We start from the raw sequence: 15946 nt of genomic DNA, 5'->3' as shown, positions 1-15946 counted from the left end.
TCACAACGGTGCGGTAGAGCGACTGCAATACCGCCCCAGCTGCTCCGATTCTCCGGCCAATCTCACGTTCCATTGTTCCCTCACTCGCGAACAAGACCACGAGGTACTTGAACTCCTTCACTTGGGGTAAGGACTCATTCCCTACCCGGAGTGGAAAATCCACCGGTTTCCTGCTGAGAACCATGGCCTCAGATTTAGAGGTGCTGATCCTCATCCCAACCGCTTCACATTCGGCTGCGAACCGATCCAGTGAGTGCTGGAGGTCACAGCCCGATGAAGACATCAGGACCACATCATCTGCAAACAGCAGCGATGCAATCCTCAGCCCACCAAACTGTAAACACTCCTCCCCACGACTACGCCTCGATATCCTGTCCATGAATACCACAAACAGGATTGGTGACAAAGCGCAGCCCTGGCGGAGGCCAACCCTCACCGGAAACGAGTCCGACTTACTGCCGAGAACCCGGACACAGCTCTCGCTTTGGGCATACAGGGATTGGATGGCCCCCAGAAGTGGCCCCCTCACACCATACTCCCGCAGCACCTCCCACAGTATCTCCCGGGGGACCCGGTCATATGCCTTCTCCAGGTCCACAAAACACATGTAGACCGGATGGACGTATTCCCAAGCCCCCTCCAGGATCCTTGCGAGAGTGAAGAGCTGGTCCATTGTTCCACGGCCAGGACGAAAACCGCATTGTTCCTCTTCAATCCGAGGTTTGACTATCGGCCGAACCCTCCTTTCCAGCACCTTGGAGTAGACTTTACGAGCGGTCGTTTGTTGTTGGACTTCTGTGCTAGTCATGGATTGTCCATAACAAACACCATGTTCGAGCATAAGGATGTTCATAAGTGTACGTGGTACCAGAGCACCCTAGGCCGAAGGTCGATGATCAATTTTGTTATCATATCATCGGATCTGAGGCCGTATATTTTGGACACTCGGGTGAAGAGAGGGGCGGAGCTGTCAACTGATCACCATCTGGTTGTGAGTTGGGTCAGAGGGTGGGGGAAAACTCTGGACAGACCTGGTAAGCCCAAACGGGTAGTGTGGGCAAACTGGGAACGTCTGGAGGAGGCCCCTGTCCGGGAGATCTTCAACTCACACCTCCGGCGGAGCTTTTCTAGCATCCCTGTGGAGGTTGGGGGCATCGAACAGGAATGGACGATGTTCAAAGCTTCTATTGCCAAAGCTACGGCGGTGAGCTGTGGTCTCAAGGTCTTAGGTGCCTCAAGGGGCGGTAACCCTCGAACACCATGGTGGACACCTGTGGTCAGGGAAGCCATCCGACTGAAGAAAGAGGCCTTCCGGGATATGTTATCCCGGAGGACTCCTGAGGCAGTTGCAAGGTACCGACAGACCCAAAGGGCTACAGCCTCTGCCGTGAAGGATGCAAAGCAGCGGGTGTGGGAGGAGTTCGGAGTAGCCATGGAGAAGGACTTTCGGTTGGCACCAAGGTGTTTCTGGAAAACCATCCGGAACCTCAGGGGGGGGAAACGGGGAAACATCCAAGCTGTATACAGTAAGGATGGGACTCTGTTGACTTCAACTGAGGGGGTAATCGGGCGGTGGAAGGAGCACTTTGAGGAACTCCTGAATCCAACTAATACGCCCTCTATGGTAGAGGCAGAGCTGGAGGCTGATGGGGGAGCATCATCAATTTCCCTGGTGGAAGTCACTGAGGTAGTCAAACAACTCCACAGTGGCAAAGCCCCAGGGATTGATGAGATCCGTCCAGAAATGCTGAAGGCACTGGGTGTGGAGGGGCTGTCTTGGATGACACGTCTCTTCAACATTGTGTGGAGGTCTGGGACGGTGCCTAGGGAGTGGCAGACCGGGGTGGTGGTTCCCCTGTTCAAAAAGGGGGACCAGAGGGTGTGTGCCAATTACCGCGGTATCACACTACTCAGCCTCCCTGGTAAAGTCCAAGAACTGTTATTTCTAAATGCAAAGTTGTTGCTACAGTGGCAGCGAGAAGAGGGACACTAATAAAACCTACCTACGTACCTTTGTGTCCTGGAGTCAGACAGGCCAATCACAACCCCTTATCTACATGCGTGGGGACGTACTGGGGCACCACTGGAGATAACGTAGGGAGGGAGTCAGCCGATGAGAGCTATATTACCTGCAACTGCGTGTCACATTCTGGTGTCGTTTTTTTGTTTGGGTGAAAAGCTCAGAGTTTATTATTACTTTGTAAAACAGCAGCAACAGTGAGTGAACAGTTTGTGTGTGTCTGTTAGCACGTTAGCAGCTGTAGCAACAACAGCACTGTGCATGTGATTCTGCGACAACATTGCTCACAAACACACAACTTCTGCATGGTACTGGCCTGCTAATTTCCCCAAAATGGAAATACTCTCTTGTCTCTGTTCCTCAGTTCTCCCCGTCCTCTTTCAAATTTCATGCTGTTACTGTCACTTATCCAGTCAAGCTCACCATTGCTGTTGTGTATCGCCCACCAGGGCCTCTTGGTGAGTTCCTGGAGGAGCTCGATACATTAGTCTTGCACTTCCATGACGATGGCTCGGCGCTCATCCTGCTCGGTGACTTCAACATCCAGACCAATAAGCTTGAACCTCTTCTTTCCTTCCTCTCCTCCTTTGACCTTTACCACTCTTCTTCTCCTCCTACCCACAAGGCCGGCAACCAGCTGGATCTTATCTTCACTAGGCACTGTTCTACTGCTAACCTCTCTGTCACTCCCCTCCAGCTCTCTGACCACTATTTCATGTCCTACTCCCTCTCCCTATCCTCTGCCCCATCACTTTCTCCACCTACCCACATGGTTTCTACCCGGAGTCATCTCCGCTCCCTCTCCCCTGCTGATCTTTCCTCTTCTGTCACCTCCGCTCTCCCTGACCCTGAATCCTTCTCTCTCCTATCCCCTGATACTGATACTGATCTTCTTCTCTCCACCCTTACTTCTTCTTTGGACAAACTCTGTCCCTTCACCTCCAGGCCTGCACGCCCAACTCCACTTGCCCCGTGGCTGTCGGACTCAGTGCGTACTGATAGACGGAGCCTAAAAGAGGCTGAGCGTAAATGGAGAAAAGGCAAACTCCCGGAGGACCTTCTTAACTTCCAAGCTCTTCTTTCCACTTTTTCCTCCTCTCTATCTACTGCGGAAGCTGCGTTCTTCCGCTCTAAAATCCTAAGCTCTGCTTCCAATCCTAAAAAACTCTTTGAAACTTTCACTTCACTCCTCCAACCCCCACCCCCTCCTCCTACTTCCTCCCTTCTCCCTGATGATTTCGCCAACTTCTTTGACAAGAAGGTAAATGATATCAGATCCTCCTTCTCTCAGCCCCTCTCTCCCTGTCCAATCCTGCCCCCACAGCTCTCCCTCCCATCTCCACACCCCATCTTACCCTATCTGGCTCCTCTCTCCCCTAACGAGGTCCTCAACCTTGTTACATCTAACCGCCCCACCACGTGCTCCCTTGACCCGATCCCTTCCCCTCTTCTTCAGTCTATTGCGACTGAACTCCTTCCTTTCCTCACCCACCTCATCAACACATCTCTTGTTTCAGGATGCTTTCCCACGGCCTTCAAGACTTCTGAAGAAACCATCACTTGACCCCTCTGATGTCAAGAACTTCAGACCGGTTTCTCTTCTACCCTTTCTATCCAAAACACTTGAACGTGCTGTCTTTAACCAACTGTCTTCCTATCTCCACCAAAACAGCCTTTTGGACCCCCACCAGTCCGGGTTCAAAGTGGGTCACTCGACAGAGACGGCCCTCCTTGCGGTGACAGAGTTGCTTCACGCCGCGAGAGCTAACTCTCTCTCCTCTGTCCTGATTCTCCTGGACTTGTCTGCGGCGTTTGACACTGTGAACCATCAAATCCTCCTCTCCACCCTCGGGGGGATGGGCGTCTCAGGCTCTGCACTCTCCCTGTTTGCATCCTACCTGACGGGTCGATCCTACCAGGTGACCTGGAGGGGGGCCGTGTCGGAACCACGCATGCTGACTACGGGGGTTCCGCAAGTTTCAGTCCTGGGCCCCCTTCTCTTCTCGCTCTACACAACATCTCTGGGTTCTGTTATTCACTCGCATGACTTCTCCTACCATTGTTATGCCGATGACACCCAGCTGGTCTTGTCATTTCCCCCCGGTGACACCCAAGTGGAGACGCGCATCGCTGCGTGTTTGGCTGACATCTCGAAGTGGATGACGACACACCACCTCAAGCTTAACCTAGACAAAACTGAGCTACTGTTCCTCTCGGGGAAGGGTTGCCCGCACCGGGACCTGTCCATCATCATTGATGATACCGTGGTGACGCCAACTCGGACTGCAAGGAACCTGGGTGTGACCCTGGATGACCAACTGTCATTCTCGGCAAACATTTCATCCGTTACACGCTCCTGCAGATTCCTGCTCTACAACATCAGGAGGATTCGTCCCTTCCTGACTGACGAGACGACGCAGGTTCTCATCCAGGCTCTTGTCATCTCCCGCCTGGACTACTGCAACTCTCTACTCGCCGGAGCCCCGGAGTCGGCCATCAGACCTCTGTAGCTTGTCCAGAAAGCCGCAGCTTGACTGATGTTCAATCGCCCCAAGTTCTCCCACACAACTTCCTTTCTCCGTTCTCTACACTGGCTACCTGTAAGAGCTCACATCCAGTTTAAGACTCTGGTGCTAGCCTACAGGGCAGTGAAAGGAACAGCTCCTTCGTATCTCCAGGCCATGGTCAAGCCTTAAACCCTGCCCGACCACTTCGCTCTGCTGCCTCGGGGCGATTGGTTGCCCCGTCGCTCAGAGGTCCTGGCGGCCGATCGACCCGGTCACGGCTGTTTTCTGTCCTGGCCCCACAGTGGTGGAATGAACTTCCCACTGACGTCAGGACAGCAGAGTCGCTGCCCATCTTTCGGCGCAGGCTGAAAACCCACCTCTTCAGGAAGTGCTACCCTGAGCCTTCCACTTAGCACTTATTGTATTCATACTAGCTTGTTGCACTTATTGTATTCGTATTACTTATAGCACTAACTGTTTTTCTTGTTTCTGCACTGTACTTTGGCTTTGAGTTATGCTCTGCTTCATGCTCTTAGATGCTTGTTTGGAAAAGGAAATGTACTTATGACTTCTGGTGACTAGTAGTTCTTTTGATTACCAATGTTGAATGCACTTATTGTAAGTCGCTTTGGATAAAAGCGTCTGCTAAATGACTGTAATGTAATGTAATGTAATGCACCTGCCAATTATGAAGGGCTGCCCTAAAGACTATGGATTGGTTCTGCTATGCAGGTTTCTTTTTATTTTAACTCCATAATTGTTTCCACCTAGTTCTAACAATGAAACCAAGGGCATTGTCTTCAGTCTCTAGCTGAGCGAAGCATTTAGAAAAGGACTCTGATTCTAGTGTACAGGGCTTTTGTTCGCAAAAATATTGATAACATAACAACGTATGTAACCAAGGGTGGACAAAATATTAGAAGCATCTATATTTTTCAAAGGAGTTTCCATTATTCTAGTCAAAGAGTATTTTTGGACTCCAAGAGATTCATTATACTGTAATTAGTTCACATTAAAAAAAGAACAATGTTGTAAGTCACAACATTATGACATCATTTACGGAGAAACACAAGCAGATTGTGACTGTAATGAAGAGGTGGTAGGCTGAAAATGAGTTTTACCCCACAAGCAACCACTCCATTTCCTCCATCGTCGGTTATTTTGCCACATTCCCGTCTTGTTAATCTTATACGTCTTGTCTTCTTGCCTAGATCCTTTTGCTCCCCCCCCCCCAACCCCACCACCCTTCACCCCCATCATCTCCTCTGCTTTCTTCTTGTTCACTACAGTCAGCTTCTACTCCATGTGCGTTCATATGCGAAGTGTGTGAGAGTGCATGTGCTGCTGCATGCATGTGCTTGCTCCATATTGCTGTGTGTGCATGTGTGTGTGTACATGGAAATATTTGTGTGTGTGTATGTTGGTGCGCATGTAAGCCTATTTTCAGCTTGCATCAGCACCGAGAGGAGCTGGGAGAAGCTGCACCGCACACCGGTACCAACCTCGCTGATGAGTAGCAGCAGAGAGAGAAATGGCATAAGAGAGAGATGGGATCAAATATGCATGGTCGTTTTCCACTCTACATCTAGTTTTCACCTTATATTTACATGTATATACCTTGTGTCCTGATTTTTAATGTTCAGACACAGAGGGCAAATGTATCGACAGAAGAATGAGGAACTGAGTCAACAGCGTTTAGACAAAAAAAAAGACCAGATCAGAGCTGTATGTGCACTGAGAGAGTTTTCACAATTACACAAATGGTATTAATAGCCACTGTTCCTGCCAATACTGTGAGCAAATGGATTTACCTCTCTATCTGACGTACCATGACATGATTGAAAATACAGCTAGAATTATGTTTTTGATGCCAACGAAGCCACGGAAACTACATTCAATATGTGTGAAGAAACACACTGATATTTGATTTAATTTGATTTAACACCATGTTATACTGGCCAATCACAGCCGCTCACACCAGCATTTAAACACTGATATGTTGTGGAAAGATGGATTGCTTTCAATCACAGGGGTGAAGTAAATCCATCAAACCAAAAGCTGGCGTGTTAACAATAAGCTCACCAGGTACAGATGATTGGCAATTAGCACCGTGAGGTAATACTGCCATGCCACTTACTGGTGGGACCAGACCTTAGAATCAAATAAGCGGTTAGTTTGAGGTTAGTTCGGCGTGGAGTGAACGGACAGCAGAGAGGATGTGGTCGTTAGGGGGTGGAGTTTGAAGTGGTGGAGGCCTGTGCAAGTGATCACTGTAAGGTTACGCGGACATATTAATCAATATGACAGATCTGGGACGATATATGGTACCGTAAGCCGCTGGGAGCAGGAACGCCAGAGACTAACAAAAGCCCTTTTTCAGCCTGTTCATAGCTGCGCCGTTGTACCCCCTCGCCACTCTGTATAAAAGGTACACACACGGAATGGGGTGGACGGAGCTGTTTCGCTGTTAAGTCGGCAGTGGAGGTAGTAACGGAGCCGAATCAACGTCTGTGTAAAGAGGGACAGCTGGTATGGCGGGACTACTCACACACACACTGGACGCTTGTTTATTCAAAGATCATTCATATTGAACGTGTCCCTTGTCCAAATTGCACCAACTTTGACTGCACGTTCTTGGAAACCCAGCAAAACACAAGCCGAGTGTGAAGTAGATCCAATGAATCTCGAGATATGTGAAGGACACGCACACACATTCCTTGCTTTATAGTTCCCATAAAAAACATTCAATCCAAACCATTTGTGTTATGATGAAAACACACCAGGCAGCGTGGCTTGTCACGATTACTACATTTACCACAGCCGAGAGGCGTTTTCATGTGTTTCAGGTTTGGAAAAGCCACAGGACTCTTGTTACTGATTGGCTGTCGGTATTTTTCTGGTAGCAATTCGCCGTCAAAATTTAAACCATCCCAAAAGTTTTAGTTTGACTACACTTCGCCGCAGCTTTCTGTAGACATTGATATTGCATGGCAGCTAGACCTTCGCCACTGCTCCTCAGAATCGGAATCAGAATCAGAATCACTGCTCCTGGTGTGCTTTCAATATTAGAGGGTACGATGTGGTGAATACCCCTCTAAATGCCTACATCTACTTTTGTAACAAAGGCTTTCTGTGATTATTTTGTAGTTTCCTAGCTCAAACTGAGATAACACTGAGGACCTTATCAGGGTTATTGTTGTCCCAGACTTTGAAAGATTTGAGTTCCCTTGTAACATTTCCCTTTTAAAATGACCCCAAAACGTCTCCCTGTGGAACTCCCCGGGTGTTCCACTTTGGCCCTTTACCTTGTCTGGCAGGTTAATGATGGGCTCCGCTTCGCCTTGCGACCCGTTGTGACCCAGCAGGGCCTGCAGGAAGTAGCGGCTGCTGGCGGCGAGGACGGCCCTGTGTGCACGCACCTCCCTGCCCTCCACCAGCACGGTCACGTCACACAGGATGCCCTGCCGCCGCTGCTCTTCCAGGCTCAACAGCACGTTGGCACAGTGGACCTTGGACTCGTACACATACACGGGCGCTGCCGCCTCCCCATCCCGCTCCTCGCCTGCCGACATCACTCTCTCTGGCACCCTGTACAGAGGAAAGAAAGAGGCTAGGACACAATAGCATGGGGAGGGGGGGTAACTTGGCAGCAGTAGTATTTTAAAGTAACAAATGGTCATGAGTTGACTGTTTTAACTGCTGTGATCCAGAAGCATGAGTGAATTTATAGTGAATGAAAATAAAGAGCTTTCAAATATCAACAGTATTAGTATGTAAGATATGATCATCAAATTCAGCTTCTCCTTTCAGAATCAATCACAATAACCAGCTAGCCACCGTGACATCATTTGCATATGCTACCCAAGCAAGACTACTGATGATCCCTTACCAGCCAACAATGAAAAACACAACCAAAAGTAATGGGTGCATTTGGGAAAATGGTGAGATATGAAGGGACCCTATGGGGGAAGACCTCACGGACACAGGTAAGAGAGTATGAATTTGTGATGTTAGCAATTTAAAATTTAAATTTGGAGAACATCTAGTTGTTGAGTTATTTGAGTTTGAGGTTTATGAAGCAAATAACAAATTAATTTCATTCATTCCCCCAAATTTGGGGGAGAAATATTAATGAAGGGAGGTGCACCGTGTTGGAGCAAATTGTCTGAGAGGCTCACAAAGCACGGAACATCGCGGGCACACTTAACATGCAGCTGTGGGCAAGCTACAGTACAAGCAGAGTGAAACATCTGAATTTGTGACAGCCAAACTGTCCAACAGCCACCAGGCAGGTGGAAAAAAAACAGAGGTTGCAAAGTTCTAGATGTTGATTTCTGGACTTTTTGTGGACACTAAAGGCAGCAGTTCGAAAGCAAGAGGTTACTTTATTCCCTCTCTGATTTCCTCTCCAAGTCCAGATTTTCATAAAATGCACGTGATGCATTGGGCATCCAAATAGCAATGAAGGCAAGTGGGTAGTATCGGCACGATTCATCGCCTGCCTCATAACACTTGAGGACCTACTGCGGGTTGTGCACGTTGTAGGCCAGACATCAGAGTTCACAACCACAAGGCTTAGAGACGCAGCCTCAGCGGTCCGAGGTGCAGAGTTGAGCAGGAGGCTCGGTATGGCATCTGGAGCCAGATCAAACAAGTTTGTGATGACACAGGGGCCATTTTAAAGCCATGCAATCATGGTACAGTATGCTAAAGATGACTGACACCAGTCCAACAGCGAACACTGTACCAACTAGGAAAAGTACATACAATCACATCTGTCGAGCAAGAAGATCCGTTTTTTGCTTTTTGAAGGATATCTCTCTATCGAGGCTTAATTTCATGATTTACGTATTTGTATATGCAAGTTGTTTCTTGTTTATGAGGGTGTTTCTGCAGCAGGTTCCTTTTCATCTGTGTTTCAGCACCATGGTGCTGGACAGCGACACAGCAGCGCTGTGGTTCGGAGCTGAAGTGGATGACGCTGACAGCGGAGAGGACACTTAGAAGTGTAATTTTTACAGCAGATTGTAAAAAAACAAAAACAAAATCAGAATTTAACAATAATGGGTGTGTGTTTTACCTCATAACGATATATCCAATCTAAAAACTGCAACTCTAAAAGTCCATCTCCCATTGGGGTGGGTCCATCAACGTGTCTGCTAGGCTCCACTTTGTTGAAATACTAATAGCAGGAATCTGTGTCATGTTTTGGGGTTTGGATTCCACGGTAATTCACTCACTGGGCAGATTAGTCGGGATATGAAAGTGCACGTGCTGGTAGCATGATTATTATTATTTATTTTTTATACAAACAAAGCCTCTGTTGTGACCACATTACACTTCCTCTATATATATTTTTTTCTTATATTTTCGTGAAAACCAACCTTAAAGTTCAAACTGTTCCTATGCATGTGAATGTAAGCTGAATACCTTTGGAAAAGAATGAAACCCACACACCCTCTGAAGACTTATCAGCTCTCTTTTCACCTCAACACATCTCTATTAAGCTATTCACTGCAAGGTTATTGAACTGAAATTTAATAAACTGTAAGATACATAAAAGTGTATGACCATTTGTACATCTATGTATATCTAGAAGTAAATATAGATAGATATAAAGCAGCCCATTGATTGCAGGCAGTTCTATCCATTGTGTTTAATTTCAATGCTGTAGTACATAAAGCCCCAACACAGACAGCTGAGCATGCAGTCTGTCTGTCTCATCAGCCCTGGGCTCTGTGTGTGTGTGTGTGTGTGTGTGTGTGTGTGTGTGTGTGTGTCAGCAGGCATAGAGAGGGCTGCTTTCTGCCGACTCATGGCTTTTTAATAGGCAGAGCCCGGCATTGGGGGCTTGCTGAAGTCGTGTTCTGGCTTTTGTCCCTGTGGCCCGCGGGCCAATCATCTCAACACTGTAGATCAGCTCCTGCACCCCTTCAGGAACACTTCAGACTTTTCATGATGCACATGCACATTGTTCTCTACTTTTTACTCACTGCTCTACACTCGGTTCATTCATCTGCCTGCTGCTGAAAACAAAAAAAGGGGGAAAGGCCTTCGCTAAAGTTGCTCTTTGTGTCTAGTCATCTACCGTGTTTTTGAGACCATTCATTTTACTATGACTGTATTGTACTCTACTGTACTCTGCTGTTGACTAGTGGTGCAACGGATCATAAAACTTACTGTTCGGATCGTATCACGGATCAGTCACGGATTGGATCACAGATCCACAAAAGAAAAAAGGGAGCAAATATCATTTTTAGAGATCCCTGGTCATGTTTTTTTTGCCGCCAGCTGGTCTACTAGGCTCCAGACTATTTATATTTTTTGCAAATGTCCCAAAAATCATTTCAACCGCTCTTAAGTCAGTGGAAACCATCAACAATTCTAAATGGTATCCTTTACTTTGTTATAGTTATTTTTAGTGTTTTTTCTTTTTAAAAACACACAATAAAAGATTGTATTTTTATTGATTAAAACAAATCTGGTCATTAGTAGTTGGGGCGACTGTGGCTCAGTGGAAGAGCGGGTCATCCTTCAATCTGCTAGCAGCTAGTCCATGTTGATGGGCAAGACACTTAACCCCAAGTAGCTGTGCCTGTGGTATGTGAAGGTTAGATAGTCCTGATGGGCAGGTAGCACCTTACATAGTAGCTCCTGTCATGAGTGTATGAATGGGTGAATGATGACATGTAGTGTTCAAGAGCTTTGAGTGGTCGGAAGACTAGAAAAGTCTATACAAGTACAGTCAATTTACCATCTGCTCTATAATTACAGCTTGTGTTAGGAAGCTAAACAGTTCATAATTCATCTCTAATATCTATTTATGTTGTTGTGAAAATATCTCCTTCAAACAACTGGATTTATTCAAGCTTTTCACCAACACTAAATTTTACAGATCACATGTGAACACATACATTAGAATTTACCTTCACCCAATACTCATTTTCACTGAACTGAATTAATCCACGCTGAGCCGTGAGGGGGGATTCGTACGGATCACAGATCGATAATGGTCCATTACACCACTACTGTAGACTAACTGCCCAGCCCCAACAGTGTATAGCCATAAGCCAAATTTTTTTGCTGCATGGTATTGCTCAATTCAACTCACTTTTGGTACTAGTCCACTCCAGATATACCCTCTCAATGTAGGAGTGATTCTTAGCTGATTGTCAAGTTGATAACTAATGGGATTAAGAATTCAGTAATTCATTATAATTAGTAAAATGAGATAAGAAATACAGTGAATTTCAGGGGTTCACATTGAGGTTGTACAGTCAAGATGCTGTATCTAAAATCAATGTGGAGAGGTAGAAGGTACAGGATAAAAGCATAAAAATGAGTGTATTTGTATTATTTGTTGTTATTTATTCACTATCTTTTCATTTCTTTTCTGGGAGATGGGAAGGTTAAATACATTGACTGAATTTGATATTATAATGAGTAACTATAATGAGTAAGTATAAAATATATAGTATATGATCATTTATGAGCTTTTACCTACATTTCTCAAATCATGATATCATGATCCATCATTAGGAGGAAGGTATAACAGTATGATAAAGTCATCGGAAGAACAAACAAGGTCAGGAATTGATTTCTAAAGATTATGAAAATGAGAGATTTTGCTTTAAAATCATTGAGGGCAACAGGAAATTAATTTAAGGCATTAAAGTAATCTGCAGTTTGTTTAATTTACAGTCCAACTTTAAGGTGCTCAATACAGAAAATCAGAGCCTTTCCATTGCTTCCATGCGGTACTCAACATGGCGACAGGTGAGCCGGCTGCTTGCAGCTAACAGTGCAAACAAAGGCAACAGCGCTGACAGAGTTTACAGTGTTTTCTGCTATGCATATGCTCTGAATCTCCTTTCAACAGCCTATGAGCATGATTACTTGAGATGTGAGAGACAGAGGTAGCTCTGCAGTCAGTATTGACTACACCAGCACAACATTTATGATTTTCGAGAAATTGCATAAACATTTCCCCATTTCTCACTTCTAATAAGCTCACTCTTTGTAGCTTAAAGCTATGCTTCTTCATGTTTTACCCCCACCCCCAACTACGCTGGGTAATTTGTTCAGAAGCAGTAGAGGGGCTTTGGTAAACAAGACATTGCCAGTGGTTTCATCATCGTGTCTGGGCTTCGCTTCAATTTGTGTGAGAAGAGGTTGGGATGTTTCAGCAGCAGACTGGGCGGACAGGCAGCTAACTGATATCCATAATCCCCAAACTGTAAAATTACAAGTGAGAAGGAGGAGGAGGAGAAGGAGGAGGAGGAGAGCAAAAGCACAAACAACTTTTTCTGAGCATAACTGAGCTACGGTGGAGAACTGTAGCTGCTGAAATACAACATGTGACACCACATTGATTACTGTGTATTTAGTCAGTTATACAGAATAAGGGAATCACAGATAGAAAAGCTTTGGGAGTGGAGAACATATACATACTGTAAGCTGCACAAAGGGCACAGTGGGAGTGTGTTCTCTATTTATGAGGATGACTTATTAAGCTATAAACGGACATAATGATGACGTATTGAACCGCTTCACTGGGCCTCTTAAATCTCAGCAGGTGTGCTGAACAAAGAGGTTCCTGAATCTTGTTAATAGGTGTTTTCTCAACCCAGGTGTAGTCATATATTTATTTGATGCACTTTTTCTTTCTCACACCAGATTCATATATTAATTTATAAAAGAAATCAAATAGTTACATTGACCAAGGCCAATACAAAAAGCGATATTAGCTTCTTGCATATACTGGTATTGGTGTTGGCCAGTAGGTACGCCATTTTTGTCATTCCCACCATCATTACTCATAAAGTCCTTTGTGTCATTTCATGTTAATTTGTCCTCTGAATATTAACTTGTGTCCCAACAACCAACTATTTCTAGGATGCTGTTGCTGTTTTTTTTAATTCAGCTCCAGCTGACAGAGTTCCCCTTTGTTCCACTTTAACAGAAACACTGGAAACGGAGAGGACATTATTCTGGCGTGTTGATGCTCCGATTACGGTTTCTTTTGGTGGTATCCATATTGGCCAATACAGACTGTTTTTGTTGTTGTTATGTATTGTTATAGTAGTTGGTATACAAGGCTCCAGACTATTTACAATGCTATTTCTACTGCTCTGTGAAACCGTCAAAAATGTAATATTGTATCCTTTTACTTTGTTATAGTAATTACAATGGTTATTTGCATAAAAAGACACAATTCAAATGATTAGGAAATAAAAGATCTTTATTGATAAAAACGTATGTTGTCATTAGACGTTTTAATAATGTATTACAAGCTACTTAGAACAAGTGTTAGGAAGTTAAACAAGTCATAATTCATCTCTAATATCTATTTTATATTGCTGAGAAAACATTTTATTTAAGCAACTGGATTTATTCAAGTTTATCACCAAAAACTACATTTGACAGTTTTTTGACATTTTACGTGACTATGATGTGTGTTGTTAGGATTATATTGATACGAGTACTATTATTGATACTCTTATCGGTTCTTTTTGATTCTTTTATGAGAAAAAAAAAGACCATTCATCTAACATTGCTTTATTATTCATATGTAAACAAATAGTATTTCTTGAACGGCAACAGCAGAAATGTTTAAATAACTCACTATTGTAGACTATACTATTTCAATGCCAACAACACATGTAAATTTGAGTATATTTGGAGTTGATCAGTTGGTCATCTCCCTACTGTAAAGAACAATTATTGTTAAGGTGTGTTGGCTGGAGTGGTAGTAGGACGAGCAGCTTCAAAATAACTTATAACACTAACTTATAACAACACAGCTGCTCCCCTTATTAATAGCCTCTCTTACTTTTGAGGGTTTTATTGCATTTGAGACAACAGTTCTCATCATCTACAGGAGTAAAATGTAGCCACACTTTGGATCTTTTTCTTCTCTCTGCCATGATGTGTGTCTCACTTTGTACTGAGCCGGAGTCGGTGTGTAGTCGGTGTATATATACAGTGTGTGTGTGTATGTGTGTGTCAGAGTAAAGCACGACTCCGCCCCTCATGCAAAGACACAGAAACAGAGGGAGGAGGTTTTTTTCCATGGAGATCTCACCCCAGAACTTCTAAAGTACCGATAGCAGAACCGTTACCTCCGGACCTTATCGATTCTCCAGGTATTTACTACTGTCTTATCGATTCTGGCTTAAAACCGGGTATCGTGGGGCATCCCTACATTTGAACACATCATGATAACGCTAGATTTAACCTTTTGCATTAAGTTTTACGGAATAGAGCTTGAACGCCTCACAATGTAACTGAATGGAACCTCTGTATGTGAGCTGTTAGCTCCGGTGCTGCCCGCATTAACTAGCTCTACTCCCGTCGATTTAAACACAGATTTCTTGTTAACAGTGTACCTACAGCAAGGACCAGAGACTAGAAATAATGAATGCTGACCTCTAGATCGAATATATTTTAGAACGATCGGCAGTAAAACTTTATTTCACACTATGATGGTTAAACTGTGTAATTAATCCACAGTTCACATGCATGCCGAACTGTTCGGGGGATCCGTACTGATCACGGATCACCCACGGCCCGCTACACTACTATTACGTTACCAAGACATTTAGAGCTTCGTTTATAGACGACTGTGAATAAATCGTCTCCATCTGTCCAGTACATCGTGAGCAGTGGACGGTAACCGTTTACAGATGATGATTCACTTGCATTTTGACATGATAGTTTTACGTTAGCGCACAACGGCAGCCACACACAATACAAAATGTAGTCAATGTGGAAGTTCTTCAGCGTGAATGAAAACGTTTTTCGCCACTGCAAGTCCAACATAAATAAGTCGTGGAGGAACAATCATAGTTCTTAGACTGGAAACCGTAATCGGTGCATCTCTAGCTTTCTATGTGCAACCATAGTCAGAGTATAGTTACTCTTCAGGAAGTGCTACCCTAAGCCTTCCACTTAGCACTTAGTATTCATACTAGTTTGTTGCACTTATTGTATTCGTATTACTTTGTTGCACTGTACTTTGGCTCTGGGTTATGCTCTGGGTTATGCTCTTAGAATCTAAGAGCATAACCCAGAGCATAACACAAAACAAGGAGATGTACTTATGACTTCTGGTGACCAGTAGTTCTCTTGAATACCTATGTTGAATACACTTATTGTATGTCGCTTTGGATAAAAGCGTCTGCTAAATGACTGTAATGTGATGTAATGTTAAAAATGTAAACAGCAATACCTAAACCTACACACAACACAACACAATAGGCTCTTCTACTGCTGCATTCAATGTCTTATACCGCTCTCAAAAATCACAATCAACAGGCAAAAACCACAGTGAGGCAGAGCAGCAGGACTTCCCAGGCGAAAAAAAAAAGAACTTTTTTGTATTTAAAATATACTGACATTTTCAATAGTACACTGCAAA

At 44.6% G+C, this 15946-nt stretch overlaps 1 protein-coding gene across 1 annotated transcript in view; it reads right to left on the bottom strand.

Moving 5' to 3' along the window:
* Nucleotides 1-15946, bottom strand: part of LOC137877923 (transcription regulator protein BACH2-like) — a 70831-nt gene that overhangs the window by 14374 nt on the left and 40511 nt on the right. The window contains exon 2 of the mRNA XM_068718110.1: nucleotides 7833-8115. Coding sequence (XP_068574211.1) covers nucleotides 7833-8099 — 267 coding nt within the window. The 5' untranslated portion in view covers nucleotides 8100-8115. The remainder of the gene's footprint in view (nucleotides 1-7832; nucleotides 8116-15946) is intronic.

Source organism: Cebidichthys violaceus, unplaced genomic scaffold (genome assembly GCF_023349555.1).
Source record: "Cebidichthys violaceus isolate CVI_PGR_0920_01 unplaced genomic scaffold, fCebVio1.0.p SCAF_22, whole genome shotgun sequence".
Classification (NCBI taxonomy): domain Eukaryota; kingdom Metazoa; phylum Chordata; class Actinopteri; order Perciformes; family Stichaeidae; genus Cebidichthys; species Cebidichthys violaceus.
The sequence above is the reverse complement of the archived record's forward strand: the minus strand, read 5'-3'. Positions and strand labels throughout refer to the sequence as shown.